The sequence below is a fragment of the Chlorocebus sabaeus genome, chromosome 14 (assembly GCF_047675955.1).
Source record: "Chlorocebus sabaeus isolate Y175 chromosome 14, mChlSab1.0.hap1, whole genome shotgun sequence".
NCBI lineage: Eukaryota > Metazoa > Chordata > Mammalia > Primates > Cercopithecidae > Chlorocebus > Chlorocebus sabaeus.
The window spans coordinates 67,174,993-67,193,169 of NC_132917.1; the positions used below are offsets into that span (position 1 = coordinate 67,174,993).

General features: G+C 36.8%; 1 protein-coding gene across 5 annotated transcripts in view; it reads right to left on the minus strand.

Moving 5' to 3' along the window:
• LOC103220136 (UPF0764 protein C16orf89-like) overlaps positions 1-18,177 on the minus strand; it is a 201,635-nt gene that overhangs the window by 127,858 nt on the left and 55,600 nt on the right. For all 5 annotated transcript variants that reach the window (XR_005243377.2, XR_012095337.1, XR_012095338.1 and 2 more), the window contains 2 exons: positions 3,841-3,989; positions 517-556 (listed from right to left, as the gene is read on the minus strand). Coding sequence is in view for 1 of the 5 variants with exons in the window: in XM_073023043.1 (XP_072879144.1) it covers positions 517-556; positions 3,841-3,863 (63 nt within the window). In the remaining 4 variants the exon portion in view is untranslated. The remainder of the gene's footprint in view (positions 1-516; positions 557-3,840; positions 3,990-18,177) is intronic.

The window sequence follows — 18,177 nt, forward strand, 5'->3', positions numbered from 1 at the left end:
ATTAGGGATCAAATAATTTTGGAAGCCAGAAGTGCATTTCCCTAGATGGTTTCTTCCAGCCCATGTTATTATTAGTCTGAGATCATGTAACAGCTTTTGTTTTCCAAATCTATTCCTTTCAGTGAAGTCTATTTCTTTGCATAGTTTAAAAACAAAGGATAAACATTCCTTATGGGGCACTGGAAGGAGAGGTAATTCATGTGAATTTGATAAAACATAATGTACTGGACTGACAGTAAAAAGGCTTTGCTTGTTTGATTGTTGACTAGTTTTGTCTTTAAATAATGGTCTTCTTTTGGCATTTAATGTATATTTGGTCACAATAAACATAATTTATGAATATTTTAACACATGCATACTCAGTGGGGTGGATTATCATACTGATATAAATAGAATTAATGAGCAGTCAACCCGCCACATGCCATGACATATGACGGGGCAGCCAGTGCACAGAAATAATCCTCATAGTTTCACAATAAAGCTTTTCTCTTAGTTCAACTTTTTAAAACTACTTACAGTCTTATTTCCCCTTTCTGTTGGAGTACGGTTCACCAACCTGTGAAACAAGATTCAGATTTTACTACAAGAATCTACTTCTTTGGCATTCAAAAAACAATTTTCTTGCTTTCTCTAAAACAAAATAAATATATTTGAACAAAATAACTCTATTAGGCCAAATTTCAGGGAATAGGTTATAGATAGACAAGACATATGTGTATTAGAAAAAACTGCTTTATTCTTTTCTTCTTTTCCTTTTATGACAATAGCATGATTATGCTCAATTGCTGCTACCAGATCTTTAAAACAAGAACAAAAACTTTCTAAACAGTTCTACATTCTAAAACAGATCCGATGGGCATATTGCCTGGATAAAATTATTCTGGAAAAAAAAAAAATCTTCTTAGCCAGTTATCTGCTCTCCTTGAACACAAAGCAACAATCTGTTAAGCGTGCCTAATAAGATTTTTTTTAAAGGAAAGAACTCACTAGTATAAAGCCACCTCTTCAAATGGTACGTACTGGGGGGACACATGGGCATGCAAAATCTTCAATTTAGCTATACTTTATTTAACAAAGAATTATTTTTGTGAAGAGACAAATTGAAATTTAAGATTAACCTTCATTTTCTCTTATTATTTTCACAGTTGGATTACAGGCAAAAGCGGGAAAAAATAAAACTAGCATGTGCACTGCATTGTCCAGATGATCTGGCAGGAGGAGAGCCTTGGCAGAGATATTATACTATGACTTTTTACAAACGCAGATGGCAGGGTTGCAGCCTTTATTCCTCTTATCTTTCATTTTCAAAGGGAATACTCGAAGTTTTCTGCCACCATCCCCTCCACTCCTACCCTCCTATGTAAAAACACTGTCTCCCCAAATCAAAGCTCTATCCTAAAACAGGCAAGCCCCAGGATGCATCAGGGAAGGGACGGACTGTGACACCAAGCTCCTGGTCATCTGTGAGAAGAGAGAAGTGCACTGTGTTGTATGGGCTGGGGCCTGATGAACTTCCCCGGAGTGACTCCCTTGGGGAATCCAGCCCTTTCACCGGCAAAGAAAATGGGCACCACCTAGTGCTTTTTTAATGCAAAGGCTGTTTGTGCTGGTGTGGACAGGAGTGGGCATGCGTTGGCTGACCTTTACAAAGGAAAAAAAAAAGGAGTCAGGTGGCTTTAACCCCTATGCCAACTGAAAGAAGAAGCAAGGGACAATCTTAAGACAAAGGAATTCAGTGCTTCCAAATTATGGATTTCTTTGGATTTCATTTGTTTGTTTTGTAATAATTATTGGTCTGTTCATGAGAAATAACATCTTTACTTAACAAGATGCTAATTTCCTCTGTATCACGTTTTTGCCTCTTCATTTCCTCTGAGGTTAACTTGTAAGAATTTCTAAGAATTTTCATTTGGTCCAAAGTGACAAAGCAGAGCAAGTGCCGGCCCACTCCCACCCCCAAAATCTATTCTAACAAGCAGTCTCTCTGGAGTTCTCCTAACACAACAAATAGCTTTTATGAAAAATGATGTGTAGCACAAAATCTTTTGCAGTGCAATAAGATCAAGTTAACCACTCATGCCTCTAGGAAAAAGCCTAGGAAGTTTTATCTGATTGGCAAAATGGACCCAGATATGAGTTCAAGGATTGAGTACACTTTGATGAAATTTCACAGCAATGAAGTCTGATTATCTGAATGATTGCTTAAGCCTTTTAAAACATAACTTGAGGAAGCACTAGATTTTTCATTGGGAAAACAGATGGTCTTGTAGGGAATCACAGCACCGCCATCTCATGCTGTTTACGTTTTCTACAACACTTTGCCTAGAATTACTCTTACTACTATTGCTTTTAAAAAATAATAACAATGGTTTCTTCATTGCTAAAAGGTAGATCTTTCTGAAATAAAATTAGAAATCTTAGTGGAGGGCAAGGTGAAGGGCAGAAATGGGAAGAATGAGTAACCTGCTACACCTAACTGGATTAAGAAGGACCTGCTTACATATCCAGGAACTAACTGGCTGGCTCTGAACTCATTAGGGATCTGCTTATCTGTTATGCTGTACACCAGAATCCAGACAAAAAACAGACTGTGAAGAAACAGACTAAAAATGATTGTAACTTCTCTCAGTTAAGAGTTCAGTATCTGTGCTAAGCAACCTCTGTAGAAAGGACTGAAGAAAACAAAGCCCAAGATTCTGAACTTCGCTCCACTGCCTATCCCCAAGTTCTGCCGTTATAAGATGGCAATAACGCTACTTAGATATAGAACTTTGCAACTGTATTATGAACTAACCTGAAAAGTCACATGCACTCTCATCTCTTGGTCATTTTATTGCTGTAATTTATGATATTAAATAGGTGATTTGTTTAAAATAAATTTTAAAATTTATACCAAGGAGGAAAAATAATCTTAAAATGGGTTTGTTCTATGAGCGTCAAGAAAGAAAAAAAAAGTGAGTAGTGAACTGATCTCTTTGAGATTTCACTGGCACAAAATATATCCCTTTAGGGTTAACACTAAATAGGTGATCTTGTCTTGACAGACTTAAGATGCACATGAATTGATTAGCTGAAGCCATCAGGTGTGGCTGAGCCTGTCTTTTTCCAAATATGTACCTACAGGACAATGGAAGGAGGTAGCTATTGTCATTGCCTTTTTAAGTGGAAGGAGTATTATGTTTTGTATTCAAGTTGAATTCCCCAACTCTTCATATCACCACCATTCTGGTCAGCCTGAGTAAGGGAAGAACAACAACAACAACACTTACTTTCTTTTTTTCTTCCCTGCCCACCCAGCCCCCCTTTTCCACTGCCTGCCTTGCCCTGAATGCTATAGTTCACAGCGAAACCCTCTGGTAATGACAGCCCTGAAGTGATAATGTACTTTCCTGCCTTCCTGTTAACGGCAGCATAATCCCGCCATGTGTGCCAGCCCTGTGGCAGAAGGATGCGTTCATATTTTCTGGAGGTAAAAGGGACTGGTTCAATTTATAGCCTTGACTACCTCAGCAGTTTCACTAAGTTCTGGTACATAAACGGATGCTTTATTAAAGAAGAAAAGGAAGGTAGAAGGGGAGGAGGAAGAAGAGGAGGAAGAAGAAAAGAAGAGAAGGAAAGGAGGTGGAAAGGAGAATTCGTCTTTTTCTGCTCAATATTATGTCAGTCAAACCAAATAACATGTTTTGGTTCCTCCCCCTGAGCATTCCACCCAGGTAAACAAGGAACTAAGGTGAGTAATATCAAATAAACGCACTGGACTTGGGAGATGTGGGCTCCCTGTGTAATAAGCAATGGGTAGCATGTGATAACACATTTATCCTCTCCCTCCCCTTAACTCACCTCTGCTGAGAGAAGCTGTGCATGGCAAGTGGCCCCCACACACCTGGCTGGATGACATCTGAGGGCTCAGAGGGCCCTGCTGCTCAAGCGTGCCAGAATGGTCCCACCATCCTCACACTCACATTTTTGATGGATGATGCGTCATTCTGCTAAGGTAACAAAAGTGAAAACAATCAATAGTTCTAACCAAATATCTTATTTTAAGAATGGGGCCAGAGTGATTTATTGGCTATGAGCAGCTCAGGAGACACTATTTGTCGTTGTTTAAATACAACTGATTTTCCTTGCTTCAGAACCTTGCTTCAGAGCTCCTGGTGTGCCAAGCATGGGTGAATTTGTAATATATGAAACAATGATACCTGTTTGTTTAAGGACACCTTGTTTGCTAATGTCAGTGTTGCATTACTCTGTGGTTCCAAAACTTCAAGTCCACACTGGTGAAGGTGGGGGTAGCCTGTGGACAGAGGCAGTAAAGAAGGGACATTGTTTTGAATGCCTGTTAGCTTGTAGGCACATTTCTATGCTCTTTTCTGTAAAACAGGCCAATGATACTGGAAGCCAAGAGTGTCTGGCTGTGGAGCCCCTGTTTCTCCACTATACCAATAATCAAAACTCACCGTGAGAAGTACATTTGTAATGTAAACCAACACACGCATACATTACCAAAACAAGGTTTCACAAAACAATATTTACCTTTATATAGACAATTCACTCTCATTTTACCAGTCCTACTCCATAATAATTCAATTCTTTAAAATTATGGTTGCAACCCCACTAAATTGGCCACATAACCTACCACTGTAATATGGCCCACTGTTTGACACACACTGGAGTACACCTTGGTACCCTTCAAATTTTTAAATGATGCTGTGTTGGACTTGGTACCTATGTGATGATCAAGAGTGTATTTGAAGATGTTGCATAGAGAGTCCCATCCATATGATTCAGTTTTTTTCATCTAAGAAATAGAAATTATAATATTTATTCCCCAAAACTCCCCAGTTGAATTCACTGGAGGTGTTCATTGCTTCTCAGAGAGTCTGTTACTTAAAATAAAAACAATTAAAATTAAGATAGCAAGTATTTTAGCAGCAAAAGCCACAAAAAAAGAAGAAGAATTATCATTGCTATTGTTAACAATAATTGTTGAACTCACAACCTACTGGCCACTGCTCTATGAGCTTTCAATATAACTCATTCAGTTCTCACTATCACTTTATGAAGTAGGTAAATATTATTTTCACTTTACAGCCAGAATTCCTTTATCTTTTTTTCATAAATTTCTCATTCTAAACTGTTAATATACATCTCAGAAAATAAATGAGATTGTGACTATAACTCAAGAAATACATATTTCTATGGTTGGTTTAAATAAAATACAAAAGCCTGTATCATCTAATTGGCTTGATAAATCTTACTAGCTTTTTAACAATCATGAAATTTAATTTTTTTTGTAGAAAACTTTTAGAATACTTAATGAAAAGTTAGTATGTATTCACCTCCAAAAAACACAAATTTCTAGGTATAATAGTCAATAATATCTGCAAGTCCAAATGTAATAACAGTGCCAGGGCTGGTTGATTCAGCAGCTTATCACTGTCATTGGGGACTCAGATTCTCTCCATCTTTCCACTCTCCCATCCCTCATCAGCTTTGTCCTATGAAGGCTGCACAGATCCAGGTGTCACATCCAGCATCACAGTCACAAGAACAAAGGTCTCTTTCTCAGGAGTCAACTAAGTGCCCCTTAAATCCCAATTAGCAAATTTCCTTTGCTAAAAATGAGTTATATGCCAATTCCTAAACTAGTCACTGTTAGGGTGTAGAATCACTGTGAATGGATTAGAAAAGATCTGCCTCCTGGAACTAGGAATGAGGTTCTTTGCCCTGAAGCACAGAGATCTGTGGACAGGAAGAGGGGTCTTGCGGGAAATACATATACTGAGTAAGCAGTGTCTGATACAAAGACGAAAAATATTTCTTTTGACAGGAAGATGTGGTAAAATATAATATAAAGTAGAATTATTTCTCATTATTTAATCTGTTTAATGTTTCATAAAAATTAGCAAATTTAATGAGGAAATATATCTGTAAGAATCCACTATGCATTTGCTGTTTGCTCTGATATTAACAGGACTCAGTGCTTTCATTACTAGAAAGAAGAAAATTAGGTAGGTTAATAAAACAAACATCTGGAAAGTATCAACACTCATAAAAATAAACGGAATCATCCTGTGTATACACTGAAGCCAGGTTGGCATTTGTCAACAACTACAGAGAAAACACTACAGAATTTACTACTTCCAACTTCCTGGGTGGGTTTGTTCTCATTCATTTAATATATTTTCCTAAGTGAAAATTTAGTTTTAGGTTTTGAAATACAACCATATAAGAATATGTAGACTAACAGTGTTTACTAGTTTTTAATAATGCCTACAGTTTCCCATATTTGGTTGCATTTTTCCTGCTATACTATTGCTTCTGAGCTACCTGTTCCACTCTCAAAAACATGCAAGCTGGGATTTTTTTTCTTTTCCTTTAACTAGTTATTTTGCCAAATTTTCAGACTCAGAGTAAAGAACTTTTATTTTTCACCAACCTAATGATTACAAAAGCAGTTTTTAGAATAGCTCTAAGAATTCTCATATAGCCTTCATCTGCATTCCCCAAATGTTAACATTTTACTACATTTGCTGTATCTCTCTTTGTGTGTACATGCACAGACATACACGGAATGTCTATGCCTTATATACACATGTATACCTCTGTGTATACATTAAGTATATATGCACACATTTTTAATAGATTCTGAGGTTTTTAATCATTTCAGAATAAGTTGTAGTCATGAAACCCCATGAAATAATTATTACTTTATTATTTAAAGTAATAATACTTTAAAAAAGTATTATTTTTAAATACTTGTGTATGTTTCCAATAAAGAAGAAATTCTCCAATGAAACCAAAAGATTATCAAAATCAGAAAACTAGCATTGATATATAATACTCTTATCTAATTTATAGGCTTTATTCAGATTTCAATACTATTTTTATGGTCAAAAAAATCAAATGTCATGGGTCATGCCCTGAATTCAGTTGTCATTTCTCTTTAGTCTTCTTTATTCTGACGCAGTCCTTTAGTGTTTTCCTGGCAGAATGCTGTTAATATCGGTCTTCAGCAAAACATAATTAAGAGAGGAAACATCATGCCAAAGCCAGTGGATTCGTATGGATGGTGGCTTGAGTGGGATTTGTCCTGCCTTTGTAGCCTTCCTCTTGCAGGGATAATAGGTGTGAGTATGTTTCATTATTCTCTTAGAAATCCTGACCTGTACCACAAATGTGAAGGACCAACTGGAGAACTAGGTGATCCATCAGTTTATTAATCAACTCATCTCATGCCAATGAATAGCAACAAGAAGATCCCAAAACACCTGAAATATGTCTAAATATTCTAAACATTTATAAAAAATGGGGGACATTATAGAAAAAAACTTACAAAAACATTTGTTTCAATCACTGCATGCTTAGATGCAATCTTTAAAAGTACTTCAATGTAAATAATTAGAATGGAGATGTTTATAATTGGTTAAAGGCTCATTATTCCTGAACCAATGTGCAGAATTTGGTTTATAAGTATAAGAATAAAGACATTTGGATCAATTCTCTTATCTTTTTATTAACATTTAAATTAGCCTACAAAAAAACACATATATAAAAGTCTTCTAAAGCCTGAGAAGCTCGTTTGCTTTTATGTAGGACACACTGATGGTTTTAATTTTTAATCTCTCAGACTGCATCTGTAGAGCAACAAGCAGATACTTTAGCAAGGAATAAATTGTTCCAAAAAGGCATGGGCAAGTGTGTCTTATAACTTTTTTTTTCTGAAAGATCCCAGTAAAATATTTTCTGATATGTTTTCAAACCAATGTATTCTATGACATGAAAGACAAGTTACCTGACAACATGGTTATTTGCAGTTATGTTATAACCAGATTTGTAACTGACTCTCCCTCCTCCAGTCTTATGAAAGAGAAGGAAGAAATTATAGCCTTGAAGAGAATATTCCCAAATGGAGTGAGCTAGGGCATCTAAATCTATAGCTGGGGCTGCAAAACACTTTGCTTCATTCAAGAAACATTTTCTTGAGTTGATTTTTTATGTACCTATCTTAAAAATAAGATAGTGCTCCCAGAGTAAGATTAGTAGCAGCAAACCCTTACTTACCCTGTTTTCAGTAGTGAAAACAGATTATAAACCCCATTTTTCTACTACAGAGTTATAAATACAACAGCCGTGCCGAAATCATTTGTTCACTGAGTTCAGCTCAAGATTATACTCAAGTCTGATTGCAAAAGCCCATTCATATGGAAGAAGAGACAAAAGGCTAACAACTCTCTGGGAAGAGTGTCAAAGACTCAATGTTTACAAGAAGAAATTGAGGGGAAGATTGGAGAATAATTTTCTCTGGGGGAATGATGATGGCTTAGGGGTCTTTTGTAGAGAAAGCTCTTTGCTAGGATTAAAGGCAGGATTATTGGTGGATAATTGAAAAATGGAATGGAGAACCTCTTAAAATGGCAATGTATTCAGAATATCCAGGGGGTTCTTGAAATGTGAATTCTAAGGAAATAGGTAGTATTTAAGAAGAAAAGATAAACTCAAACTCACTATGTCAAGTGATAAAACTGCAAGCGAATCACAAAGGGATGGAGTTGCCAATGCCTTCAGAGGAAAAACAAAAGACCAATAACACAGTGACTTGGGTCGGCTTTTAAGTCAACGTACCAATTCAAGAAAATCCTAATGAGGAAGAACTCAATCTGCTCTGCAGATTATGTTATGACTATATAATGGCTAAAGAACAATAGTAACTAGAACCTGAATAAATGTTATATTGCTCATTGTATCTAATTTCACAAAGTTATTGTTACCTTAAATCATACATTTATCAGAACTGTTTTATGTAAAAGTAATGTTTGAGGTTGACTCCTCAGTAAAATTAAGTGCTTCAAAATTTAAAGTATGTGAAACAGGATGTGCTATGGGCTGAATGTTTGGGTCTCTCTAAAATTCATATGTTAAAATCCTAACCTCCAAATCAATGCTAGTAGGAGGCAGGGCCTTAGGGAGGTAATTAGGTCACAAGGTGCAGCCCTTATGAATGGGATTAATGCCTTTATAAGAAAAAGAACAAGAGACATTTTTTTTTTTCTTACTCTGCCATGTAAGGATACAAGAAGTCAGCCATCTGTAAACCAGGAAGGGGACCCTCACCAAGAAAATGACCATGCTGGCACCCTGAAATGAAACTTCCAGCCTCCAGAACTGTGAGAAATAAATGTAACAAATGTTTGTTATTTAATATACTCAATCTATAGTAGTCTTTTATAGTAGCCAAAACTGACTAAGACAAAAAGTTTCATTTGAAAGCAATCACTAATGTATAATTCTGAACTTGACATTCACTATTGCTAAGGTTACCTTGGTTTCCCAATTGCTAAAAAAAAAAAAAAAAAAAAAAAAAAAATCAGATAGCTCATCTGAGAAGACACAGAGATGGAAATCAAGCACATGAAAAATATGCTTAGCATCACTGGTCATTAGAAAAATGTAAACTAAAACTACATTGAGATGCCACTACACAAGTATCAGAATGACCAAAATAAAAACATTTTTTAAAATTTAAATGACAATATTAAGTGTTGGAAAAGATGCAGAGCAACTGCAACTCTCAGATATAGCTGATATGAATGGAAAATGGTACAGACACTTTGGAAATCAGTTTGACAAGTTCTTATAAAATTAAATATATACTGGGCATGGTGGAGTTTTCCCGTAGTCCCAGAACTTGGGAGGCTAAGGCAGGAGGACAGCTGGATCCCAGGAGTTCAAGGCTGCAATGAGCTATGATCATGCTACTGCACTCTAGCCTAGGTGACAGAGTAAGATGCTGTCTCAAAAAAAAAAAGAAAAAACATTAAACATATACTTACCATGCAGCTCAGCAATTCCATTCGTAACTATTTACCCAAGTGAAATTTGAAAACCACCCAAATGTTCCTCAGCTGAGGAATAGATAAACTAACTAGTACATTCATAAAATGGAATACTGTTCAGCAATATAAAATAATGCACTATTGATACATACAACCACATGGGATGAATTTCAAATGCATTATATGGAATGAAAAAAGCTAGACTCAAAACAGCTGCATATGAAAATACTCTATTTAGATGACATTCTGGGAAATGTAAAACTATAGTTGTGAAAGATCTCTGGTTGCCAGGGATTAAGAGTGTATAAAGGGGCCAAGTGCAGTGGTTCACACCTCTAATCCCAGCACTTTGGGAAGGTGAGGCCAGAGGATTGCTTGGGCCCAGGAGTTCAAGACCAGCCTGGGCAACATGGCAAGACCCCCCATCTCTACAAAAAATTAATTAAAAAAAAATAGCCAGGCATGGTGGCATGCACCTGTAGTCCCAGCTACTTGGGAAGTGGAGGCAGGAGGATTGCTTGTGTCCAGGAGGTCAAGGCTGCACTGGGCTATGACTGTATCACTACACTCCTGCATAGGTGACACAGCAAAACCCAGTCTCAAAAAATAATTTTTTAAAAAAAAAGAGTGTAGAAAGAGTTTAACTACAAAGGAGTAGCACAAGGATATTTGGGTATGCAGGGGGTGAGGCAGTGATGGAACTGTTCTATATCTTGATTGTGATGATGGTTATATGAGTTTGTACATTTGTTAAGACTCATAGAACTATATACCAAAAAGGGTGAGTTTTGCTGTATGTAAATCTTAAAAAAAATTAAGAAAATGTATTGAAAAAAAATCATAGATCACAATACTATTGTATTAGTTTCCTATGGCTGCTGTGACAAATAACCACAAACTTGGTGATTTTAAACAATATGAACGTACTTTTCCATAATTCTAGAGGCCAGAAGTCCAATATGAGTCTTACAGAGTTAAAATCAAGGTGTGGATAGGCCCAGGCTCCTCCTGGAGGTTGCCTCCTCCAACTACTGGTGGCCATTGGCATTTCTTGGCTTGTGGCTGCATCACTCCAATCTCTGTTTCCATGGTCATATTAATTTCTCTTCTTTTGTCTGTGTGAATTCTGCCTTTGCCCCCCTCTTATAATGATACTCAGGATTGCATTAGGGATCAGGTGAATACTCCGAGATAATCTCCTATTTCAAGATCCTTGATCCCTCTGCACAGCCTTTGCCATAAAAGGTAATATTCACTGATTCCAGGGATTAGAATGTGGCCATTTGGGGTATGAGGCCATCATTCAGCATCCCACAACCTTGGTAAATAAGAGAGGTCTACACAGGGAACTTTTCATATGCTGATAATGCTCAAATTCTAAAGTGATAAAAACATAGGTGTTCAGCATATGAGTGTCAGAAAACAAGAAGAAATGGGAGTATTTCTACTGAGTGAGTAGTATGGGGAAGTTAGAAAATATATGGCAAATTCAAGCCGTGATGAATTATCTTAGTTCACTTGTGTTGCTATAAAGGAATACCTGAGGCTGAGTAGTTTATGAAGAAAAGAGGTTTATTTGGCTCACAGTTCTGCAGGCTGTACAAGAATGGTGCCAGCATCTGCTTGTCATGAAGTCCTCAGACTGCTTGCACTCATGGCAGAAGGTGAAGAGGAGCCTGCATGTACAGGGATTACACAGTGGGAAAGGAAGCAAGAGAGAGGGAAGGGAAGTGCTAGGCTCTTCTTAACAACCAGCTCCCACAGAAACTAAGAGAGAGAATTCACTCATCTCCGGCTCCCACCAGAGGGCATTAATCTATTCATGAGGGATCTGCCACCATGATCCAAATACTTCCCATTAAGCCTACCTCCAATATTGAAGATAAAATTGAAACATGAGGTTTGGAGGGTTCAAACATCTAAACTATGGCATGACTATACTCAAGTGACTTGAATGTGGGATGTGATGGAGCATATCATAAAAGAGTTTTAAAAGACAGGTTATAGCCAAATAATAGAGTACCTTGAATCTCTTGGTAATAATTTTGGCATCTTTCTGGAGGTCTTACAGAGTGATTAAATGTTTTTGAATCAGTGGGAATCAAACCAATGTATTAATTCATTGTACAAATACATACAAATTATAACAGCATTTATTATGTGTCAAGAATGGCTTAAGCACTTTAAATATTTTAAATCATTTTATTCTTGTAGCATCCTTAAGAGTAAGCACTATTATTATCATCATTTTACAAATGAGGAAACTGAAGCACAGAAATGTCAAGCAGCTTTCCCAAGGTCACACAGCAAGTAAGTCACAGAATCAGGATTTGGATCTAGGAAGAGAGCCTTCAGAGTCCTTGTTTTAACTATTTGCTCTACCAAGAAGAAAAAGAAGAAAGAGAAAAAGAAAAAGAATACAGACAGGCAGGTTAATGAGAGAAAAAGATAAATAATGAAGAACAAAAAGCAAGGAGCAATATTCTGAAGAGTTACAGACATGATGGAATAAAGACCAAGTTGTCAAAAAGAGCTGCAAATGCCCATTTATGCACTTTCAGTAGTGCTAGACTATCTGCATGAGACACAGAGTAAATCCTGATGCTATCACTCAAACTAGACCTACAAGTGCCTCGAGTTCTTACACATCCCCATCTTTCTGGGCAAAATATCCATCCTTCAAATCACTCCATGTGTTAAAGAACAAATGTCAGGTTACACTCTTGAATAGCCCAGTCCTATTTTCTCCCATAAATGCCTGCATGGGACGTCTTCTTCATACGGACCCTAGAATATTTCTGTGAGTTGTAGACGTTTTTTAGAACTGCAATAAAGTAATGTAATAAATGCATTGTTTGCATTTTTTACTGTTTTATATATGATACCTGAGGTTAGAATTGTATCCCTTTTATATAAACTTGGGCAGTTTTATTTTGTGCCATTTCAAAGATATTGTTCTATATCACTGTAGTTTCCGATGTTTATTTTTTATTATTTCAGAGTCAAAACATGAAGAAATAAAATGTATGTTTCCATATGCCTTTAAAAATGCAAACCTGCAACATTAATGGGAACTTTCCCCAAGACACTTCATTTCAGTTCCAACTGGCTGCTAATTACTTACTCGCAGTGAAAGTGTCACACTGCTTTCCTTTCAGCACTTCGTTGGCCAAGTGTCTCTGGCAATAATCTCTCAACACATAAGCACCGTTCCCTTTCATCACATTATTTAATCAATAAAGTAATGTCCTCGCACTGGCCAAGCCCAGAGCCATCTTGTCACAAGTGCTAAATAAATGAAACAAACACCAGTCCTGCTTCTACAACCTCTCCATTAATAAACATGAATGGAGATGCCTTTAATACAAAATCCATTCTCTCAAACGTTTAAAACTGCACACACATGCACATTTGTGAGATTAGAAGAGGAATCCCTTACATGATGGTGAGAATAGACCAAGCAGCACTGGGCCAAGTCCCACTCAGAAGTGGTGAGATTACATTATTTCCAACTGGGACAAGTGCTCCTTTCATGCTCTCCCAGGGCTGCTTTTTCCCAAGAGGTGGTGTTTCCTCATTCATGTCCTGTCTCTAAGAAGCAAGCGCATCATGGCAGCTCCCTCTGCTGCTCAGTTTACAAAAGAATGATAGGATGCCCCATTTTCTCTTCTCTTTTTGCCAGGGGCCCTGCACTATGGTAGTGTTGGGCTTCCAAATATAAAGTTTGGATCCCAATTCATCCTCTCCTATTTCTCAATAGTAATAAAACCAGAGAATAGAAGAGTGAGTCTTAGCCTTAGTCTAACAGATGCTGGCACACTCCAAGTATGCAATGTTAAAAGGATAAATGAGTTATTTGGGTAGCATCAGAGTCACCTTCTTTAGAAGCTAGCATTTATTAAGCACTTAATATGTGACAGGCACTCTTCTAATAGGTAACTTGCTTAATTCTCTCATTTTATAGATTGAGAAACTAAGGCTTGGGAAGGATAAGTCAGTTATCCAGAGTCCCCGCAGGTGAGAGCAAAGCTAGGATGTCTTCATTTCCCTCTTTGAAAAGTCTGTTATTTCCAATTTGAGTCCTAGAACTTTCAAGATCCAGCTTTTTTTTTTTCCATTGTTTTTATTTTCCTGGGCTGCCTGAGGGAATACATTCTTATGACCAACTGGCATTGTTATCAGTATTTCAAGAGTAAGTTGGCTATCCCCAAGTTCTCTGGCACTCAAGAATCAGGAACCATGTTTTTATAAATAGTCACTCTGTAATCATTCCACTTTCTGTGAAAAATCTCACCACACCACAATACTTCCATGGGTTCCCAAAAGGCTCCCTGTGTCTGATTCCTACTCTTTCTGAAATCCCCCTCCTTGCCATCTCACCTCCAGGTGAGTTCTTCCTCATTCCCACTCTGTCCCAAGCATGGGAGAGCTCCTCTTCCTGCATCACCCAAAGCCCCATTAAATAAGGGTGCTATGTAAAGCTGACTTTTATTGAGGATTATGGAAGGAAATTAAACTACACCACAGATCAAAAACTAACTTCAAATGGAATATTTCACATCATAAATATATTCAGCCATTCTTTACAATAACTGTCTTACTAACCCTCTTCCCTGCTTAGGTCCTAACTGATACCCATGTCATCTTCCTACTAAGACCCTATTACTCCATCTCTCCTCTACTCTATATACTACTCAAGCCCTAAACAACTCCTTCTTGAGCTTCCAAAGGACAATTATCAAACTCTTGTTACTTGATGATACAGAGCAAATAAAGCACCCTCCCAATATCTAGGTGAGTTTTGGGGCACTTACTTTTCATTTTAAAACAACAACAACAAAAAATGATTTTCCTTACAAAAAGAGAAATCCTCTTTTTTAAGGGTGGCCACTTCAAAATGAAGCCACCCATTATGTTTTTCTCACTACACAACTTTTAGAGTTCTAGAAAGGTGACAGAGCCTTGTTTAAGCAGTCAGAGCTCTCAGCAGTGTGGATAACTGCCCTCCCCTAAAACAATGCTTTATTTAAGATAACTAGAGGAAGTATATCCTAGTTAAAATATTCTTTTTTCAAAATAAAATAGAAATAGCTCCTCCTGAGCTATTTGATAAGTTAGTACCACTCAGGGTGAGTGTCACACTCTTGATGTTGTTCAACAAATATTTGCTAAATAAATTGGTGATTGCAGTCACTTCTCAAAAGAAAGAAGACAAAAGGTACAAGTAAAGTAAAATGACTTTATTTTCACTTTAAGAGCAAAAACTTTATTTTTTTTTCTTTTTTTTTTATTATACTTTAAGTTCTAGGGTACATGTGCATAACGTGCAGGTTTGTTACATATGTATACTTGTGCCATGTTGCTGTGCTGCACCCATCAACTCGTCAGCTCCCATCAAGTTGTCATTTACATCAGGTATAACTCCCAATGCAATCCCTCCCCCCTCCCCCCTCCCCATGATAGGCCCCAGTGTGTGATGTTCCCCTTCCCGAGTCCAAGTGATCTCATTGTTCAGTTCCCACCTATGAGTGAGAACATGCGGTGTTTGGTTTTCTGTTCTTGTGATAGTTTGCTAAGAATGATGGTTTCCAGCTGCATCCATGTCCCTACAAAGGACACAAACTCATCCTTTTTTATGGCTGCATAGTATTCCATGGTGTATATGTGCCACATTTTCTTAATCCACTCTGCCACTGATGGACATTTGGGTTGATTCCAAGTCTTTGCTATTGTGAATAGTGCCGCAATAAACATACGTGTGCATGTGTCTTTATAGCAGCATGATTTATAATCCTTTGGGTATATACCCAGTAATGCAATGGCTGGGTCATATGGTACTTCTAGTTCTAGATCCTTGAGGAATCGCCATACTGTTTTCCATAATGGTTGAACTAGTTTACAATCCCACCAACAGTGTAAAAGTGTTCCTATTTCTCCACATCCTCTCCAGCACCTGTTGTTTCCTGACTTTTTAATGATCACCATTCTAACTGGTGTGAGATGGTATCTCATTGTGGTTTTGATTTGCATTTCTCTGATGGCCAGTGATGATGAGCATTTTTTCATGTGTCTGTTGGCTGTATGAATGTCTTCTTTTGAGAAATGTCTGTTCATATCCTTTGCCCACATTTTGATGGGGTTGTTTTTTTCTTGTAAATTTGTTTGAGTTCTTTGTAGGTTCTGGATATTAGCCCTTTGTCAGATGAGTAGATTGCAAAAATTTTCTCCCATTCTGTAGGCTTCCTGTTCACTTTGATGGCAGTTTCTTTTGCTGTGCAGAAGCTCTTTAGTTTAATGAGATCTCATTTGTCAATTTCCCTATTTAATAAATGGTGCTGGGAAAATTGGCTAGCCGTAAGCAGAAAGCTGAAACTGGATCCTTTCCTTACTCCTTATACGAAAATTAATTCAAGATGGATTAGAGACTTAAATGTTAGACCTAATACCATAAAAACCCTAGAGGAAAACCTAGGTAGTACCATTCAGGACATAGGCATGGGCAAAGACTTCATGTCTAAAACACCAAAAGCAACAAGAGCAAAAACTTTAATAATTGCCTTGAGTCTGTTTTAGCAGAAATTAGGCACTTGGTTTTCATTAGCAGAGGCATTCAGAGATGTTTCTCCTAATGAAAATCTAAAACCAGGCCTTTAAAATGGCTTAGTGATAGTGATGATTCTTCAGAGAGCTCACGAGTTTCCCGGCCCTATGGGACATGTTGATCATTCATTTTATAGGTCAAATGCAAGTGCGTTTATTAATGTATGCTCTGATCTAACCCACATTGCGGGATTAACTTCACAGTGCTTGATCAATGATACCCAAATTAATGGATTCATCAGTGCTGCCTATTGAGACACCCTTGTCATTTATATTGCATTTCTTCCAACCCGTAATTAGGCATGTAATCTGTGCAGTCTCTAAGTGGATTCTTGAAAAGAAACCTACATCAGAAGAAAGTGTGGAGATTTTCATTATATTGATGACTGTGGCTCATCAGTTGCTCCTGTTCTGTTGCATTATTGCTTCTACATCTTGACGAGTGCTTTCCTTCTCATGCTAAAGTTCCCCCATTGTTACAAATCCTTCAGTCAAAGATTGTATTCTATATCATGCCTTTTCTTTGTCCATAAAATTTCTGTTCCTATTACTGCATTGAAATATTTATTTCAAAAGTCTTCAATAATCTTCTAACCACAAAATGTAATTCCCTTTCATAGACTCAGTAGCATCTGGTATTGCTAACCATGCACTCTTATTTGAAAGCTTTTCACCTGCTGGACTCTTAAGACATTACCCTTTCCAGATCCTTTTCCTGTCTCTCTGTTCAGAATTCATCAGTCTCTTTGTAGGATCTCTTTCTACTGGCTTGATAAACTTTCCTCCAAGTTCTGCCGCCTCAACTCCTTTACTCTTATTCTTGACAATATACTCATTCCAATGGCTTCTACAATCGCCTCTAGGTACATAATTTCCAAATTTAAGCCCTAATGTAACTACTAAAGAGGAAAGCAAGGGAAGGATGAAATAATATGGTAGAAATAAATTCCCAAATGCCATTAATAAAAGCAAATATTTAAAAACTAAATTTTCCAGTTTAAAAGATCTTCAGTGAAGATAAAAATACAAGTTGGTTACAAACTCTAAGATTGAATAAACATAGAAATGTGTTTGTATGTATTTGAAAGAGGGCTGCCCAAAACATAAAGACAGAGAAGTTTGAAAGTAAAGAAAGAAACAAGATATCTGCCCTCCCACCACCATCAAAAAAAAAAGCTTTTGTCACTATATTAATAGCAGATAAAATGCAATTTAGGGCAAAAAAAAAAAAAAAAAATTGAAATGAAGGTCATTATATATTAAAAGCATCAACCATTTAGCAGGAAGATGTAAAAATGGCAACTTGCATGTACCTAATAATATAGCCTCAAGACATGAAAAGCAAAAATCAGTTGAAATGCAAGGACATATTGATAATGGCAAAATTATAATGAGAGATTTGATCATCTGTTTTAGTAATTGATAAATCAAAAACAAAATGTTACTATGCATTGCTTCATATTTTGCATATAAAATTGCATCCACCAATGAAAGAAAACATACTTTTCTCAAGCCTATGTAGAAAAATTATACAAATTGATCATCTATTAGAACAAAAAGCAATTCTCAACAAGTATTAAAGAATTTCTGTCATTCAGATCACAATCTCTGAACAAGTACAGATTAGAAGTCAAATACAAAAAGTAATCCCATATATTTAGAAATTTAAAATTTATGTAAGTAATTTATGCATTCTAATTACAATGGCCATTTCAAAATATTTACAATTAATTGAACAATG